Raw genomic sequence first — 18,939 nt, 5'->3', positions numbered from 1 at the left:
CTCCCTCACACACATGAACTTGGGGCCTCCACCCTGCACTCAGCCTTCCTTACACACATGCACACAGGGCCTCCACCCTGCACCCAGCCTCCCTCACACACATGCACACGGGGCCTCCACCCTGCACCCAGCCTCCCTCACACACATGCACACGGGGCCTCTACCCTGCACCCAGCCTCCCTCACACACATGCACACGGGGTCTCTACCCTGCACCCAGCCTCCTTCACACACATGCACACGGGGCCTCTACCCTGCACCCAGCCTCCCTCACACACATGCACACGGGGCCTCTACCCTGCACCCAGCCTCCCTCACACACATGCACATGGGGCCTCCACCCTGTACCCAGCCTCCCTCACACACATGCACACGGGGCCTCCACCCTGCACCCAGCCTCCCTCACACACATGCACACGGGGCCTCCACCCTGCACCCAGCCTCCCTCACACACATGCACACGGGGCCTCTACCCTGCACCCAGCCTCCCTCACACACATGCACACGGGGCCTCCACCCTGCACCCAGCCTCCCTCACACACATGCACACGGGGCCTTCCTGTACCCAGCCTCCCTCACACACATGCACACGGGGCCTCTACCCTGCACCCAGCCTCCCTCACACACATGCACACGGGGCCTCCACCCTGCACCCAGCCTCCCTCACACACATGCACACGGGGCCTCCACCCTGCACCCAGCCTCCCTCACACACATGCACACGGGGCCTCCACCCTGCACCCAGCCTCCCTCACACACATGCACACGGGGCCTCCACCCTGCACCCAGCCTCCCTCACACACATGCACACGGGGCCTCCACCCTGCACCCAGCCTCCCTCACACACATGCACACGGGGCCTCTACCCTGCACCCAGCCTCCCTCACACACATGCACACGGGGCCTCCACCCTGCACCCAGCCTCCCTCACACACATGCACACGGGGCCTCTACCCTGCACCCAGCCTCCCTCACACACATGCACACGGGGCCTTCCTGTACCCAGCCTCCCTCACACACATGCACACGGGGCCTCCACCCTTCATCCAGCCTCCCTCACACACATGCACACACATGCACACGGGGCCTTCCTGTACCCAGCCTCCCTCACACACATGCACACGGGGCCTCCACCCTGCACCCAGCCTCCCTCACACACATGCACACGGGGCCTTCCTGTACCCAGCCTCCCTCACACACATGCACACGGGGCCTCTACCCTGCATCCAGCCTCTCTCACACACATGCACACGGGGCCTCCACCCTGCACCCAGCCTCCCTCACACACATGCACACGGGGCCTTCCTGCACCCAGCCTCCCTCACACACATGCACACGGGGCCTCCACCCTGCACCCAGCCTCCCTCACACACATGCACACGGGGCCTCTACCCTGCACCCAGCCTCCCTCACACACATGCACACGGGGCCTTCCTGTACCCAGCCTCCCTCACACACATGCACACGGGGCCTCCACCCTGCACCCAGCCTCCCTCACACACATGCACACGGGGCCTCCACCCTGCATCCAGCCTCTCTCACACACATGCACACGGGGCCTCCACCCTGCACCCAGCCTCTCTCACACACATGCACACGGGGCCTCTACCCTGCATCCAGCCTCTCTCACACACATGCACACGGGGCCTCCACCCTGCACCCAGCCTCCCTCACACACATGCACACGGGGCCTTCCTGCACCCAGCCTCCCTCACACACATGCACACGGGGCCTCCACCCTGCACCCAGCCTCCCTCACACACATGCACACGGGGCCTCTACCCTGCACCCAGCCTCCCTCACACACATGCACACGGGGCCTTCCTGTACCCAGCCTCCCTCACACACATGCACACGGGGCCTCCACCCTTCATCCAGCCTGCCTCACACACATGCACACACATGCACACGGGGCCTTCCTGTACCCAGCCTCCCTCACACACATGCACACGGGGCCTCCACCCTGCACCCAGCCTCCCTCACACACATGCACACGGGGCCTTCCTGTACCCAGCCTCCCTCACACACATGCACACGGGGCCTCTACCCTGCATCCAGCCTCTCTCACACACATGCACACGGGGCCTCCACCCTGCACCCAGCCTCCCTCACACACATGCACACGGGGCCTCTACCCTGCACCCAGCCTCCCTCACACACATGCACACGGGGCCTCTACCCTGCACCCAGCCTCCCTCACACACATGCACACGGGGCCTTCCTGTACCCAGCCTCCCTCACACACATGCACACGGGGCCTCCACCCTTCATCCAGCCTTCCTCACACACATGCACACACATGCACACGGGGCCTTCCTGTACCCAGCCTCCCTCACACACATGCACACGGGGCCTCCACCCTGCACCCAGCCTCCCTCACACACATGCACACGGGGCCTTCCTGTACCCAGCCTCCCTCACACACATGCACACGGGGCCTCCACCCTGCACCCAGCCTCCCTCACACACATGCACACGGGGTCTTCCTGTACCCAGCCTCCCTCACACACATGCACACGGGGCCTCTACCCTGCACCCAGCCTCCCTCACACACATGCACACGGGGCCTCTACCCTGCATCCAGCCTCTCTCACACACATGCACACGGGGCCTCTACCCTGCATCCAGCCTCTCTCACACACATGCACACGGGGCCTCCACCCTGCACCCAGCCTCCCTCACACACATGCACACGGGGCCTCCACCCTGCACCCAGCCTCCCTCACACACATGCACACGGGGCCTTCCTGTACCCAGCCTCCCTCACACACATGCACACGGGGCCTCTACCCTGCATCCAGCCTCTCTCACACACATGCACACGGGGCCTCCACCCTGCACCCAGCCTCTCTCACACACATGCACACGGGGCCTCCACCCTGCACCCAGCCTCCCTCACACACATGCACACGGGGCCTCCACCCTGCACCCAGCCTCCCTCACACACATGCACACGGGGCCTTCCTGCACCCAGCCTCCCTCACACACATGCACACGGGGCCTCTACCCTGCATCCAGCCTCTCTCACACACATGCACACGGGGCCTCCACCCTGCACCCAGCCTCCCTCACACACATGCACACGGGGCCTCTACCCTGCACCCAGCCTCCCTCACACACATGCACACGGGGCCTTCCTGTACCCAGCCTCCCTTACACACATGCACACGGGGCCTTCCTGCACTCAGCCTCCCTCACACACATGCACACACATGCTGTCACTAGAGCATACATAAAGAACACTTGTCTGTGGCAGTGCTGCATGCTTTCTGGTATTTTCTAGCAGTCTTACGAAGCTCTCCTCTCCCCCCACTGCCCATTATTTTTCTCAGACTGGCAGCAGTCCTGTAGGTCATCGTCCCCATTTTCGAATATAGAACACTGAGGCAGGGATGCCAGTGCCTGTTGGGCTGCCTCAGGAAGCCTTGGGCCTTCCCAACATCAGGGTGAGGTGCCCTTAGTGAATCCCAGTGCTGTCTCCTGTCTGCCCCCGTGCCTGTGACCCCCTGCACCTCCCCACCTTCCCTGGCCTGGCCCCTGGCCTGGGCACCCAGCCCTCTGTAAGGAAGGCGCCCAGGGCTCCCTCCACAAGTCCCTCACTGCGTGACTGGGAACCTGCACTGCAACGGGACCCTAGCTGCCAAGCCCAGAGCAGGCCAGACACCCCCATGCTGCCTTCCCCACACCGAGGCTTCCGCCCAGCCCCGAGAGGGGCCCACAGAGACACCTGGGTGGGAACTGCCAGGCAGTGTGGGCACCGGGGTCACGGGCAGCTGGACGGAAGCCGCTGCTGTGCCCTGCTGAGCTGCCCGCCCCCCCCTCCCCAGGCACCAGAATTCAGTTCTGTGGAGCAGGCAGGGCTGCGGCGACACCGGGTGTTAGGAATTAATGTTAACACTGCTTCTGGTTAAGACTCTCTGTGTCGATAAATAATTCATAAGGCAGTTAGCGCTTTGAGCTTGACAACATGAGAATGTATTAGCATGCCAGCCCTGCGAAAGGTCAGCGCCATGGGCTAGGCCATCTTTTATTCATTTCCCGACGCGGCTCGTTAGCTATTGCAGCATGGCGGGCAGAGGCGAGGGGCGCAGAGGGCTGTCGGCTGGGCACGGACACGGGGCGTGCACACCTGCCCCCACAGGCAGCTGCAGCTGCACAGGTATGTACTCCACGCCTCCCGCAGACCGCATGCCACGCTGAGCCCCGAGGGTAGCGCGTGGACAGAATAATTGCTCGGCGGCTTCCTGGGGAGGGCGCGGCGCAGATGGCACGACAGCGGGGGAACACGGGGGGCTGCCGTGCTGGGATGGCTCAGAGGCCAGCGAGGCTGGAGGGCCCTAGGGATTAGGAGGTGCCCTCTGACCCGCAGTGACCACGAGGTGGGATGTTAGTGACTCCCAGCAGGAGGGGCGTGGGAGCAGTCCAGGAGGGGCCCACCGAGGGCAGGTCCGCCACAGGGTCACCACAGGAACTGCTCGGGTGCACGGGAGCAGATACCCACCCTCCCGAGATGTGGGCAGAGGCCCAGCACCCAGGGCATCCTGCGTGCCATCAGTGGGAGGGTCTGGTAGAGGCGGGCAGGTGTGGGCAGTGTTCCAGGTAGTCACTGCACCCAGAGCCAACTAGTCTGAAAAAGTTAAAGATGAACTGTCGGTGTGGAACAAGGTTAAGTCCGAGCATCAGGTTTTCAGCTCCATGACGGAATATCTGACGGAACATTCCAGGATTGCATGAGGTCTGGCGGCACTTCCTTTGGTTCTCCCTGACACCCCGCGCTTATAGTGCCTTTGTTGTGACCCGCAGAGGCAGCTCTGGGGAGAGTTTGGTCCCTGCCAACACATCTGTGTGGGGGAGGGAGACAGTGCTTTCCACCTGGCTGTCGGAGCCTGCTGGCACGCCCACTTGCCCTGGCCACCACCACTGAAGGGAAGCTGCTGCGGCAGTGCCCAGGCAGGCGGAGCTCAGAGGCCAGGTCGGGTGAGGAGTGCACGTCCTGTGAGAAGCCAACGGCCTCTGACACGTGTGGTGGCCGCCTATCCGGCCGAGGGCTCGCCCCAGGCTGGGCCACCGCCCCGGTGCCCCGGGGCCTGGGCGCTGCACCTGCCCTCCACACGCGGCTCGCAGGCCTGGGGGTTGGCTCCCTCAGCCGCAGCAGGCCCAGGCCGGACTCTGCGCACTGGAGGGTTCCAGAGGGTTCCAGGGGCTCCAGAGGGTCACCCTGGGCCAGCCCAGCTGCACCCCTTTGCTAAGCGGGACTTGCGCCCCACGGAGCTCTGTTGGCTGTGACTTAATTGCTTGTTAATTGGGTAATTAGTGCTTTAAAGCCTGAACACTCATAAAAAGCAAATTAGCTGAGGAAACAAGAAGGGGGCTGTGGGAATCCACCCACTCTCCCCATGGCAGGCAGGCTAGAAGGGCGGCAGGGGCCCTTGGCCCCGTTTCAGCCACAGCGGCAGCTGCTGAGATCAGGATTCTGGGGCCACATCTCGGTTTCCCCATCGCTGAGGAAGGGACTCTGTGCTGGGCCTGAGGATAGTGGCACCCGCGATGCCCCCAGCCCCTGGGAGCCCCCACCTAGCGCCTCCTGGTCCTCTGAGGCTGCAGTGCCCTGCCCACCTGTTCCAGTTTCCTAGCTGCCAGGACACAATAAAAACGGAACAGCTTTTAAAAAGGGGAATTTAATAAATTGCAAGTTTACACTTCTGGGGTTGTGAAATTGTCCCAGTTGGAACAGGGCTATAGAAATTAAGGCATTCAGGGAAAGATACCTTGATTCAAGAAGGCCGATGATGTTCAGGGTTTCTCTCGGCTGGAAGGACACATGGTGAACACTGCGTCTTCTGCTGGCTTTCTCTCCAGCTCTCCGGGAGGCATTTTCCTTTGTCTCCAGAAGTCGCTGACTGGTGGACCCTCTGCTTTGTGGTTCTGTGGTGCTGTTGTCCTCTGCTCTCTCAGAATCTCCAGCTTTCTCCAAAATGTTTCCTTTTTTATATGATTCCAGTAAACTAATCAACACCAACCCGAATGGGTGGAGTCAGTCTCCGCCTAATCAAGTTTAATGCTCACAATTGAGTCCCATCTCCATGGAGATAACCTAGATAAGTTTCCAACCTATACTGAATAGGGATTAGAAGAAACTGTTGCTCTCACAAGGTTGATTAGGATTAAAACGTATCTTTTTTAGGGCACATGAATACTTTCACACCAGCACACCACCCCTCCTGGGTTTGCTGCACCTCCAGCCCCTGCCCCAGGCTCCCCTGCCTCAGGGGACTCCCCGCCTTCTGACCTGCTTCTTGCTGGGTGTTGGCTCCTACTGTTCCTGCTCCTGGACTCAGGGCCCTCCTCCAGGACAGGGTCTCACCCGCCTCCTCCGCCTTGCTATTCACCTTAAGGGCAGGACCTAGACCAGCCACAGCACAGCTTCCGCCCCAGCTCCATCCCACCAGGAGGCCCCATGGGCAGGGAGAGCTGGCAGCACCACCTCCCCAGGCCTGGGAGCTGCAGCGTCTGATGAGAGCAGTGAACACCAGTGGCCAGGTCTCCTCCGCTCATGAATTTTTCAAGCCTTTGTTTGAAAAGTGGGAGACGGTTGGCTCTCCTCTTAGCAAAGCAGTAATTAACACTTGTGCTGAGAGAAGGAAGAGGCTGGTTTCTGCTACTGTCTAAGTGGCTGTGCTGATCTGTGTCTCCTGGTTTGTGGAGGGTGTTGAGCAGCCCCCACCCTGGGGGCAGAGGGAAGATTCCATGATGGAGACCACATTCTCCAGGCCTTCCGCATGTGCCCCTTTGGAGTGCAGGGCCCGTGGTCAGGTAAAGACGGATTATGCCTAATCCCACAGGGAGAGGGTCCTCATCTTCCTTCAAGGCTAGGCAGATGACAGGAGGATGATGGTGAAGATGAAGATACTGGTTTTGATAATGGTGGTGGTGTTGATACTGGTGGTGATGGTGGTGGTGGTGATGGTGGTGGTGGTGGTGATAATGGTGATGGTGGTGGTGGTGATGGTGACAATGATGGTGGTGCTGATAGTGGTGATGGTGGTGGTGGTGGTGGTGACGATGGTAGTGAGGTATGGTGATGATGGTGATGGTGATGATGGCAGTGGTGGTGGTGATGGTGGTGATGGTGACAATGATGGTGGTGCTGATAGTGGTGATGGTGGTGGTGGTGGCGATGGTAGTGAGGTGTGGTGATGATGGTGATGGTGATTGTGATGATGGTGATGGTCATGGTGATGATGATGGAGGTGATGGTGATGATGATGTTGGTGATGGTGATGGTGGTGGTGGTGATGGTTATGGTGGTGGTGGTGGTGACGATGGTAGTGAGGTGTGGTGGTGATGATGGTGATGATGGCAGTGGTGGTGGCGATGGTGGTGATGATGGTGGTGGTGGTGAAGATGGTTATGGTGGTGGTGGAGGTGACGATGGTAGTGAGGTGTGGTGGTGATGATGGTGATGGTGATGATGATGGTGGTGATGGTGGTGATGGTGACGATGGTAGTGAGGTGTGGTGGTGGTGGTGATGGTGGTGATGATGGTGGTGATGGTGATGGTGATGATGGCAGTGATGGTGGTGGTGGTGGTGGTCATGATGGTGATGATGGTAGTGAGATGTGGAGGTGGTGGGGTGCTGTGGGGATGGTGAAGAGGAAGAAGAGTGCTGAAGCTGTCACACTTTTGCACTGTGCTGGGCGTGCCTGGCGCTGGTGCAGCATATCACATGCATTAACCCTTTGAGGCCACACAACAGCCCTCTAGGGCTGAGTCACAGATACAGTGACTGAGAGATTGAGCCGCTTTCCCTGCCACATAGTGAACTGAGCAGGCCCACTTGTCCTCGCCATGTGGGTGTCCGAGGGCCACGAGCTCCAGCCCTGGCCCTTGAAGGTCGCCTCGCTCAGGTGGTTCCAAGACAGACGTGACTTTCTTCTCTTCTTTCCTGATGAATTGCTCGTTCATTTCTGACTGTTATGGTTACACGTTCCCTCAGTAGGACTTAACACAGTTTCATTACGGGTCACTGCACGGATATGGAGTGTGTCTGATTTTGGGATCTGTGCCTTGGCAAGGGTGAGGAGACCCCGGGCAGGCCACGTCCAGTGCCAGGTGAGCAGTGTGGTGCCACAGGCCCAACCGCTGACCCTGTCGGCGGCCCAGCAGGGATTGCCGTTCCCAGCTCAGGGGCTGCATGGCACCCACGGTGCAGAAGAGGCCTGACGGGGCCCAGCTGCGTCTGCACCAGCGTCTGGGTCAGCCCAGGCCTCTGCCCGGCTCCCACCACACACACCCCGATGGTCCTCTGCTCCACACACATCCGGTGCCTTCTGTAAGCCTGGGGAGAAGTCCTCGTGCGAGCTCCCATGGTGGGCAGCCCGTGAGCTCGGCTTGCTCGGCGCTGCTCTCTCCTTCCACCCCGCTGCCCAGCCTCCCTCCCTGCCTGTCCTTCCCCACCCTGCTCTGCCAGCCCTGCCCAGGCCATCCCCTGGGGCCCCTAGAGGGACCTGTGCCTCCTCCGCGGACCCGCCATTCTCCACTGCCTGACATGACCCGGCCACACTGCACCCTGGGGCCCCCCGCAATCGTGCAGACCCTGCCTGCTTGCCTCAGGTGGCGGGGGGCTGAGGCCTGGGGGTTCGCGGGGGCTGAGGGGAGCGCGGGCCAGAAAACTTGTGAGCGCCATGCTGCACCTGCTCAGCACTGGAGCTTCCCCATGCAACTCCCGGGCAGACTTGAGTGCTGGAGCGCCTCTGCAGGCCACGGGCCCGTCAGACACGCTGGGGCTGGCTCTGGGGACAGGGAGGCTGGGGGCCTCGTGGGTCCCGCAGGGGGGCTCTCCCCAGGTGCCAGCCACGGGGCTCCAGGAGCCCTTTGTCTGTGCAACGTGAGGGTCTGCAGGAGGAGGGGTGCTGACATGCCCCAGGCCCAGCGCCAGCCCCTCCCCCAGCACCAGACCCTTGCCAGTGCCAGCTCCCTCCCCAACACCAACCCCTCCCCCAATACTGGTACCCTCCCCAAGCAGCCCCACCTAGTACCAGCCCCCCCCCCCCAGCACTAGTCACCTCCCCCAGCACCGGCACTGTCCCCCAGCTCCAGGCCTCTCCTAGCACCTGCACCCTCCCCCGGAACCAGCACTGCCCCCTCGGCTCCAGGCCCCTTCTCCAGCACTCCTCTGGGCGCCCCCTGCAGAACGCTCTGGAGCCCTTCAGCAGCTGTGTGGCTGGTGCTGTGGCCTGCAGACCCGCAGGCAGGAGAGCCAGCCCTGAGCCGGCCCAGGAAGACGGGCGTCTTCCCTTGGGGCCTTGGCTGTCGTGTGCGGCTATGTGACCAGGCCCAGGTCCCAGCCCGTGCCTCTGTCTTCACGCCTTCGTCAGCTGGCCGGGTGCCCCAGGCTCCCATCTGCACTTGGGCAGCAGAGGCTGACCCGGCCTGAGGTCCGGCCCAGCCGTATTGGGGTTCAATGGGAGGTTTGGGGGCAGGGGGCCTTCGGGCTGCGGGAGGAGGAGCCTGCCAGCGGCAGCTGAGGCTGGACGGCCTGAGGATGCACCCACTTCCTCACACGACAGGCATGGGCGGGGTGCTGAGGAGGGGGGTGCCGGAGGCACTGCTCCTGGTCCCTACGCGCTCACCTCCCTGGTGTGGTCACCTGGCCACAGTGCGTCACAGCACCATTGCTAAGAAGGGAGTTTTCTTCATCGTTTTGAGGGAAAAACTGCCATGATTTCCTCACTCTTCCACGAAAGCCCTGCCTTTGAGGGCTGGGTTTTCACTGGAATGGGGTGGGAGCTCACTCTGGGCTGTGCCCCACTCCCCGCGCCCTCTCCCCACACCCCCCTCCCCATGCCCCCTCCCTGCACCCCTCTCCCGGCGCCCCCTCTCCACACCCCCTCCCCTCACCCTTCTCCCCTCATCTTCCTCTCCCTGTGTTCCCTCCCTGTGTCTCTGTGTCCCTGTGTCTGGCGCACACCGTGCAGGCCTGTGTCTTCACTCACCCTTCTCACACCCAGGCCCAGTGCACAGGGTGGGCCCGAGGGGCAGGTGGGGACGGTGGGTTTATCTGAGCTGATTTGCGTTGCTGTCTCTGGGGTAGGGGGTCTCTGGGCTGGCTCAGGGTGGGTCCCAGCTTGGGGTCTCACTATGGGAACCCCGTTTCTGCTCTGAGAGGGGGCTGGCGAGGCCCCCCAGTTGCAGGACCTCATCCTGAGAGCAGGACCTTTCCCACACGTGGGAGGCACCAGCCGGTTGGAGGGCCAAGGACCCCTTCCTGCCTCGTCTCTGCTTCCTGTGGCCACGGGCCTGTTGATCAGAGGCTGACAGTCCCGGGGGGACTTGAGGGGACAGGCCTGCATGGGCGCTCCGGGCTGGCCCAGGCTCCTGCCCCTGAGCGCTAGGCCCACAGCCCGCGCTCCCCCAGGACCCCCAGGATCCCCGGCCGGAGATGGTCCGTCTGTGCCCCTGCAGCCTGCGTGCCTCGGTGGGCGGTGTTGGGTGTGAAGACACTAACTCTTCCTCTCTTTGTCCCCTGCAGTGTGACGGCGAGAGCGACGCAGACGACAAGGTAAGCACGCGGTGCTCGCCGTCCCTGCCTGCTGGATACGACGGCGGCCTCAGCAGCTGTAGCGCTGGGCATGACGCCCGTGGCGGGCGCCGGGGCTGGGACGCCGCCGGGAAGGGGCCCGCGTGTGCCGGGGCGGCCTGGCCCTCTCGGCGGGCGGCAGCAACAGCGGCGCGCACGCGGGCTCCGCAGGCGCCTGCCCCGAGGCGCGTCGCCGCGTCTGGGCTTCCAGGCTGCGCCGGGAACACCCCCGGTGGCAGGGGCTTCGGCTCGCGGCCGCGCGCCCGGCCTCGGGTTTCGAGAGTGACAAGGGCCCCGCGACCATGGCTGCCCCCGCAGCGTGGAGCCGGGCCTGCGCGGGAGCCCGGCTTTCCCGTGCCCCGCGCCCCGCAGCACCCCCTCAGGCCTGTGCCGGCTCCTGCGGCCCTGCTGGGGACATCTGCGCTCTCGACAGCGGCAAGGCAGTTGGACAGGCACGTTCTTGTCGTGGGCGCGTCCCTACGGGACCGCTGGGGCCTGCAGGAGGCGCGTCCCAGCCGAGGGACGGCAGGAGGGGGCGGGGCAGAGACACGAGCGCGCTGTGCGCGTGCGCGTGCGTGTGCGTGTCCTCGACGAGGAGGCGAAGGGTCTGTGTGCTCCGTGCAGGGCCGGGCAGCCCCAGCGCACTCGGCGCCCACCTCCCCCTGCTCAGGCTCAGCGGATGGCCCGCTTGTCATCCGGTGTTGTTGTTGCCTTCACTGACACGAGGCTTGGACAAACCTGCCCAGGCTGGCTTCGCTGTGGGAGCCTTCGAGGCGCCGTGTGCACCCCTGTGTCCCTGGGAGACGCCGGGCCTCTGTCCACCCCCCATGCACGCACCAAGTGTGGGCTGAGTCCCAGAGCCCGAGGGGCCCTGCCAAGGGGCCCTGCCGAGGCAGCACTGTCCTCACAGCGCCCCGCAGTCCAGTGCGTTCACAGATGAGGGGCTTTTCACACCCACGTGGACAGACCTGCCACCCCCACAGGAGCAGCCGCCAGTCCTGCTTGCTTTAATGAAACTAGATGATGTGCACTGGGAAGGCGCTGTCTGAGGCCCAGGGCTGTCCTGAGAGGGCGGCTGAGCGCACGGGAAGTGGCTTTGGAGGCGTTTCCGGGTGGCTGCAGCTCGGGTTCTGCTCCAGGCCAAGTGGCCTGAAGACGAGCCAGGGCCTCCAGCCTCAGGACCCCTCACCTCAGGTCCGCTCACCTCAGGACCCCTCAAGGCTCCATGCCTCAGGGCCGGTCCTCCCCAGAAGGGCTGGGCGGCATCGGGGAGGCGGGTACCTCTGGATGACCCCTCTCCCAGCCTTAGGCTGGCTGCTCTCTGGCTGGCTTGGGGCTAACTTGGGGCCAGGCGGCTTGTTGCCCGTTTCTGCCACACCTGGAACCATCTTCTCAGGGGCCCTCCCGGGCCTGGAGCCCACCGGCTCAGACGGGGGTCACTGTGGCTGCCCTCCCTGCCCAGCCGGCTGACCTGAGCGTGGTGGCCAGCAGCCAGCTCACAAAGCTGCACTTCGCGGGTGCCCAGGAAGGAGCAGATGCCCGACCAGGTGGCCTGGACGATAGGATGCTAAGGCCGTGCCATGAGGCAGCCCGCTGGCCCACTGATGCCGGCTAAGAGTGGAGCCCAGGCGGTGCACCTTCCCACGCCAGCCAGTGCCTTCAGCAGAGGGGTGGGCAGCCCCAGGGTCAGCGAGCACTGCCTGAGGGTGGGAGCTGGGTGTGCAGCAGGTGGTGCCAAAGAGGCTGTGCTCCTGGGTGGCAAGGAGGCCGCAGGCCGCAGCCAGGAGCCTCAATGCAGCTGCGACACCCTGTGCCCGGGCCATGGTGTGGCGGGAGGCCTTGGTGTTAGGGCTGATTTCACAGCTGGGCCAGCGGGCAGCTACTTGACCTAGAGGCCCTGGGGGCCTTCTCAGGAGTGCTGGTGGGCATGAGGATGTGTGGCGGCCTTGGCAGGGGGCAGTGGGGCTGGGGCACACGTCTTCCAGGTCAGCTGGAGACTTGGGGCCCCTTTGGGCCGGGAGGCCCAGGTCTGGGGCATGCGGGCTGTGGGGCCCTGACCGGGAGCAAGCCTCTGAGCATGTCAGGTTGTAGGGTGTCCTAGACTGTGGGGCAGCCTGGGTTGGGGGCCCCTCCAGGGCTGTGGGGTAACTCGCCAGCCATCAGGAAGGGCCTCCGCGTCTCTTCAGCCTGGACCACTGCTGATCCTGGTGGACTTGCTCCAGCCGCCTTCCTGCCTCTTCAGGCTGTGCCACTTGTGTCCTCCTGCTCCTCTCAGCTGGGCTGCACTCGGCGAGCTCGTCTGCTCCATCCCTGCACTCCTCCGGAGGCCTGGGCTCCCTGTGGCCTGTAAGGCTTCCCCACCTGCCACCTTGGCTTTTGGGCTCAGATGTTCAGGACCCCAGCAGAGCACCCTATTCAGCCTGGCACATTCTGGATGTTATAACCTGTGTCTCACAGTGGCTCAGACAAAGTGGAGGGTTGTTTTCTCACCTGAAAGTGCAGATGTGGCCCTCTGAGCAGGCGTAGCAGGCCCACAGCCATCAGGCTCCGTCGTCTTTCTACTCTGCCCACCGTGGCTAGAGCTCCCAGCCTCAGGATCCCCTCTTGGCCCTTGGAGGTGGCTGTAGAACCAGACATCTCGTCTGCATCTCACCTTCCTGGACTCTTCCTGATACAGATTTGTCAAACACCCCCTGTGTGCGAGTCAGGAATGGTCCTGGTATTTTCTAGGGACTGACGAAACATCTGATGTGGTGAGAACAGAGTAGGTGAGGGGGGAGTGGAGGTGGGAGGCTGGGGGCCAAGGTGTGTGGTTCCCAGCAGCCAAAGGAAGTCTCCATTTGGGGCGAGGCAGTTGGGAAAAGAGCTGAGTCCTCTCAGGGGCTCGTGTCTTCCTCTGTTCAGGTGGTCTCCATGGCGGCTACTTCCCAGCGCTGCTGGCCTGCTCTCGTGACAGGCTTGGCCCTGTGCCCCCGCCTCAGCCCACTCTCTCCTGGGCCCCCTCGGTACAGCCTCGGGACTCTGTGGCTGGATGAAGGTGCAGACAGATATCTTGGGGACACTGCACCTCCACATCGACAAGCAGAGATCCCGGCAAGGCAACAGCCCGTAGCAGCTTCCTAAGGCAGTTAGGCAGATAAGACAGACTTCCACAGATAGAGATGGACAGATGTGCAGACAAGAAGCAGACAGAATCCCACAGGGCCTTCTCCAGACAGACCAAGATTCCAGGAGACCTTTCCCCAAGCCTGCAGCCAGACACCCGGCAGGGGCTTGCCAGACTGCAGGACACACAGCCCCGCAAGGTTCAGACATAGATGGGCAGGACGGTGGCAGCCACCCCTGCCCGGTGCTGACACACAGACCCTTCCCAGGCAGACAGGAAAACCCCGCCCCTCTGCCCCTCTGTACCCCCACCCCGCGCCTCCTCTGGGTGGATGAGGCCAGGTCCTGGGACTTCTCCCTGCCACTGTGTCTGCTCTGCTGTTGGAGCAGTGTGGGTGAAAGGTGGTGTGGGGCTCAGTAACATCCCACCGAGGGCCCTGTCTGTCTGCCAAGCCTGTTCCGGGCCTAGAAAGAGCCCCTGCCCCCAGAACTGCCCCAGCACTGGGCCTCAGCCATGGTTCCAGGCTGGGGGGACCCCGGGCGAGAGACAGCGGGACCCAGCAGAGCGTTTTCCCACCGCTGGGGGCTGGGGCTGAGGGGGCTGGGGGGGCTGGGGCTGAGGGGTGCTGAGGGGCTGGCGGCTGAGAGCATCTGGGGGCTGGGGGTGCTGGGGCTGAGGAGGGTCTGAGCCTCTTGCCCAGAGCTGCTCTTGGCACCCCCCCCCCCACGGCGTTCCCCGCTGTCTCTTCTCGTAAGGACCCTGCTGTGGATTCAGGGCCCCCTGGGTGGTCGGTGTGGGGGGCCTCCCCTCGAGACCCTGACCACAGTCACACCTGCTGGACCCTTTGGCTGGAGGTCTCCCAGCGCCGCCCGTCGGGGTCCCCTGGGGGCTGAGCCCCCTTTGCCCATCACGCCCTGGTCTGTCGGACCTTCCCGTGGGTTTTTCTCAGTTTCAAAAGATTCCACATCTTTTTCAAGGCCTGCAGTTTCCCCTGTCGTTGATTCACACTGAGCTTGCGTTTTCTTGTCTGATGAAGGGGTGGGGCTGGCCGTCCTGTGTGGGCATTGGAGTGGGGAACTGCTTGGTCCTGCTCGGCCCCCGTGCGAAGATTTTAGTGTCTTATGCCTTTCTCTTGCTGCTGGGGAGACCGATGATGAGCATGCTCAGCGAGGGAGGGTCCTGAGCTCCGCCTTGGGGCCCAGGGCTCCCCGCTGGCCCTCCCCAGCGCTGTACCTTCGGCCAAGCTCTTCCCGTGGAAGCCCTGTTCCAAAACTGGCCCTAGCCTGGCCCACGGCAGCCCCGACGGCACTCTGTCCTGCCCGGGCTGTGTCCTGGGGCTGGGTGGGGACTAGACACGGCCCCGGGAGCCCCCAGCCACCACATCCCTCGGGAACAGCCCCCGCGCCCGGCTGCTCCTTCCCCCCACTGTGGGTCCTGCCCTGGACACCGTCTGCCTCTGACCCTCCCAGTGTCATTGGTGGTCATCATGCCAAGAGGGGCAGATGCAGCACAGCCCGGTCCCCCTTCCCGTGTTGCCCAGGGCCTGGTGCAGCACAAGGCCTGCTGACCCGGGGGCGTCGGGGTGCCCAGGACACAGGGCATGGGCGTGGCATCCTGTCCACATGGGTTCCTGCACTCCTGGCCAGGCCTCCAGGGACCCCACGTGATGCCATCTGCCACCCCGAGTGGTGACAGATGCAATTAGAGCATCGGTGTTAGCCAGGAGTTTGGGATGAGCGTGCCTCGGGAGACCCCGTGAAGCCCCCAGTGCATTGTTCACATTGGGGTCAGAGCCTGGGATTTCATATCACTGTGCTCTCCAGCGGCTGCCTTGATATCTCTTGATAATCTATTCCCACTCCATTTCCTTCTAGATTCCTTACCTTATTAAATCTTTCATGTCACAGCTTCTTTCCTTTCTAAACAAAATTAGACAGGCCAGCCCCAGGTTTTTAAAGTCTAATTTCACTCCCAAGTCAGAGGGGGGCAGGTGCAGTGAGGCGATGGTGGGTCCTCCTTTAATATCTTTTCAGGCACTTTTTACGTGTCCATCATGGGCCCCAGGGATGGGTCTGAACAGGCGGGGCTATGGGGGGGGTGGGGGGTAACAGGCGGGGCTGTGGGGGGTGGCGGGCAACAGGTAGGGCTGTGGGGGTGGGGCGGGCAACAGAAACAGAACCGACAGGATATATGAACGTTAAAGAAATTTATTATAGGGATTGGCTTATGCCACCACAAGGGTTGGCAAACCTGAATTCCATAGGGTAACCTCAGGCTGGATATTTGATGCTGAGGATGAATTTGCCAGAAGTTGGCTGGCTGAAGTAGGAAAAAACTCCTTGTATCTGATGGCTGGAACCCTCCCTTCTCCCCGTGAGGTCTTGGGATGACGGATGAGGCTTCTCTCATTGCTGAAGGCCATCTCCTTTGTTGAATCAGCTGACTAATAATTTGAATCACAAAAGGCCTTCACAGTGACAGTCAAAGCAGCTTCTAGCTGCTCAGCTGGATGCTGTCACATGGCCAGGTGGACAGGTGAAGTCAGCAGCCGCAGATGGTAGCAGTGTCACTTCATAGGACAGGCTTGAGGACTGACTATTTACACAGCAGTTCACTCAGCTGGGCACTCGGTGAGTGTCTGCTGGAGGGCGGGAGGAGACAGCACGACTGAAGTAGTGTGCGCATATGTATGTGTACTGCCAAAAAGAGCAGACAAACATTTGATGAATCATTCAGATAGAACAGAAGAAGGTCTCAGACCTGACCCTTGGTCCCCACATCCCCACGCTGGGGGCCACCTGTGTTGGCAATTTCTTGTGTATTGTTGCAAGTTCTCTCTGCATGTGTAAAGGGCCTGTGTTTGTGTAGGTTTAGTTCCCTTTTGAAAAGGAAAATGCTAGCCTGCTTTGCATAGGATTCTGTGGTTACACTCCATCTTGGAGCTGACCACAGCCTCAGTCTGAGCACCCGGGGGGGCTGACCGCTGCACATGGCTGACCACAACAGGCCTGCCCAACCTGGTGCACAGTTCTCAAGCCCAGGGATAGACGTGTGGGCACAGCCCCACCGGGCGAACCTGGGCTCTGCAGTGCAGCTCCTGGCCGTGCCCCATCAGACCTGGCCTCCTGGTGTCCAGTTCTGGCCATACAGCTCTCACCCTGGAAACACCCTCCTTGCCCTCATTACCACGCCCCTGCCAGCCCAGTACTCCTTGCCTCATTGCCCTGCTGTATTTTCTTCATAGCACACATCCTTGGTTCCTGCCACACTGAGACAGAGGGAGGGAGTGCTGCTGCTGCCTGGTACTTGCCAGCAGGCATTGGGCCTTCACCTGGGGCACAGGCCCCTGAGAGTCTGCTCGCCTGTCTTTGAAATGCTGCGTCCTCCCCTGGCCAGCCAGGCTCTGCTATTTCCAAGTGGGGCCACCCGGGCGTGAGGCAACCGGCCCAGGGCTGTGGTGCAGGCGAGGGCAGGATGTGCAGAAGCTTGTGCGGTCACCACGCCTCCTTGAAACAGGGTGTCCTGCGCCCCATCCCGAGGCCAGGGGCTGGGAGGCCTGAGACCAGTTCTCCTGGGCGGACCCTGGACTGGGATAGCTTCTGGAACTTGGCGGAGTGACCTTGTGTCTTGGCCATCCAGTTTCTTCCTCTGTACCGGGGTAGCAGGAATCTGTCCGGGTCGCGCAGATCTGGGCACTCCAGTACTGCACCGACACTGCACGCTCACACTGGCCAGGCCGTGAGCGCACGAGGGGGCCCTGGGAGGCGGCGGCCCCGCGCGGAGAGATCCGGGCCTCCGGGCTGGATTGGTCGGGTCTGCCCGAGCCCCCGCCCCGCCGCCGCCGCCGCTGCCGCCGCTGCTTGCACGCTCGCCAGCAGTGAACCCACCGCCGCGGGACGCGGGAGCGCACCCCAGGGAGGCGCCAGCCCGGAGCCCCACCCACTCCCGAGATGCGCGCCTAGCGCGTGCCTAGCCACCGAGTGCGGAGCAGGCTGGGGGCCGCCGGGGCCCCGCGTTCCGCCGCCCGCGTCCATGCCTCATAGCTCCGGCTCCGGAACTAGTTGCGATCGCCTGTGAAGCGCGGTGGAACCGGGGCGCCCGGTGCCTGTGCGGTGAGTGTATGCACTCTGCCGGGATCAGGGAAACAGCGGGACTTTGGGGGGCCAGCGTGGCTGCTTGAGCAGCGGGGCGCGGGAGTGGCCCCGGGCGCCGCACCAACGCTATCGCTCGAGAGCCGAGTGCGTGGGGACCCTGGTGTCCCGCCGCTGGTCTCCCGGGTACACGTGGCGAATGAGGCAGCAGCCCGGCCGGGCGTGGTGGATGAGCGTGCGCCTTTGTCTGCGCGGGAGCAGACACCCCCGCTGAGCTCTGCTCTGTGGCCTTGGGCGCTCACCTGCGCTGAGTTGGAGGTCTTTGTCCAGGGCGGGGCCGGTCGCGCTGTCCCGGGGGTTCCGGCTCCGGCGCACCCAGACAAAGCCCGCGCTGGCCGAATTGCTCCTCGCGCCTGCGGGACTTAGTGCTTGTTCTGAGACCCTGGCCCCACACTTCCGCCCCCAGGACCCTGAGCTTGCAGCGTGCTGATCCTCCACCCCTGCTGTGGCTGGGTGCTCGAAGTTGGAAGTGGATGTGGCTACCGGGTGCTGTGGGTCACATCTCTGCAGGTATTCTTGGAAACTTAAGTACCCAGGCCCGTGGCTGCTGAGCACTGCCCACTCCCGCCCTGAGTCAGCCGGACAGCCCAGGGGATGCTCCGGCTTGGAGGAGCCCTGCCCTGTGCCTCTGTCTGCAAGGGGAAGGGAATGGAACTTGGACTCTCCAGAGGCTTCTCTGTCAAGACATTTCTCAGAGAGGTCTCCGCAACCTGCCTCAACGATCTGGACGCTCCAGGCCCATGCTCAGGGCTGCACAGAGTGCTGGGTCCCCAGCCTCAGCTTCCCTGAGATCGTTTGTGGGCTTGGGACCCTGGGGCCTTGGGGTCTGCAGGGGCAGTTGGACAGAGAAGAGAGAGCCCTTTGCCTGGGCAGATACCCAGAGCGTGCCCTCCACTGCTGCCCACCCCCCACTCGCGGCTGCACTCCACTCTCCTGCTGCCAGGCATGTCACCTGGCGTCCTGGGAGTGCAGCACTGGGACAAATGTGACGTTTGTCACCCCCTGGGACAAACGAATGTGCCTGAATGATGTGCTCTCAGTTGTGCTGTAGTCCCCCCCTTTCCCGGCCCTCATACCTGCCGCTGGCCACCCACAGGCGAGGG

At 62.9% G+C, this 18,939-nt stretch overlaps 1 protein-coding gene across 1 annotated transcript in view; it reads left to right on the top strand.

Moving 5' to 3' along the window:
- Positions 1-18,939, top strand: part of FBRSL1 (fibrosin like 1) — a 74,789-nt gene that overhangs the window by 32,890 nt on the left and 22,960 nt on the right. The window contains 1 exon segment of the mRNA XM_077159518.1: positions 10,532-10,561. Coding sequence (XP_077015633.1) covers positions 10,532-10,561 — 30 coding nt within the window.

This window comes from Tamandua tetradactyla, chromosome 5 (genome assembly GCF_023851605.1).
Source record: "Tamandua tetradactyla isolate mTamTet1 chromosome 5, mTamTet1.pri, whole genome shotgun sequence".
NCBI lineage: Eukaryota > Metazoa > Chordata > Mammalia > Pilosa > Myrmecophagidae > Tamandua > Tamandua tetradactyla.
Note: the sequence above shows the minus strand (reverse complement) of the source record. Positions and strands in the feature narration are given on the sequence as shown.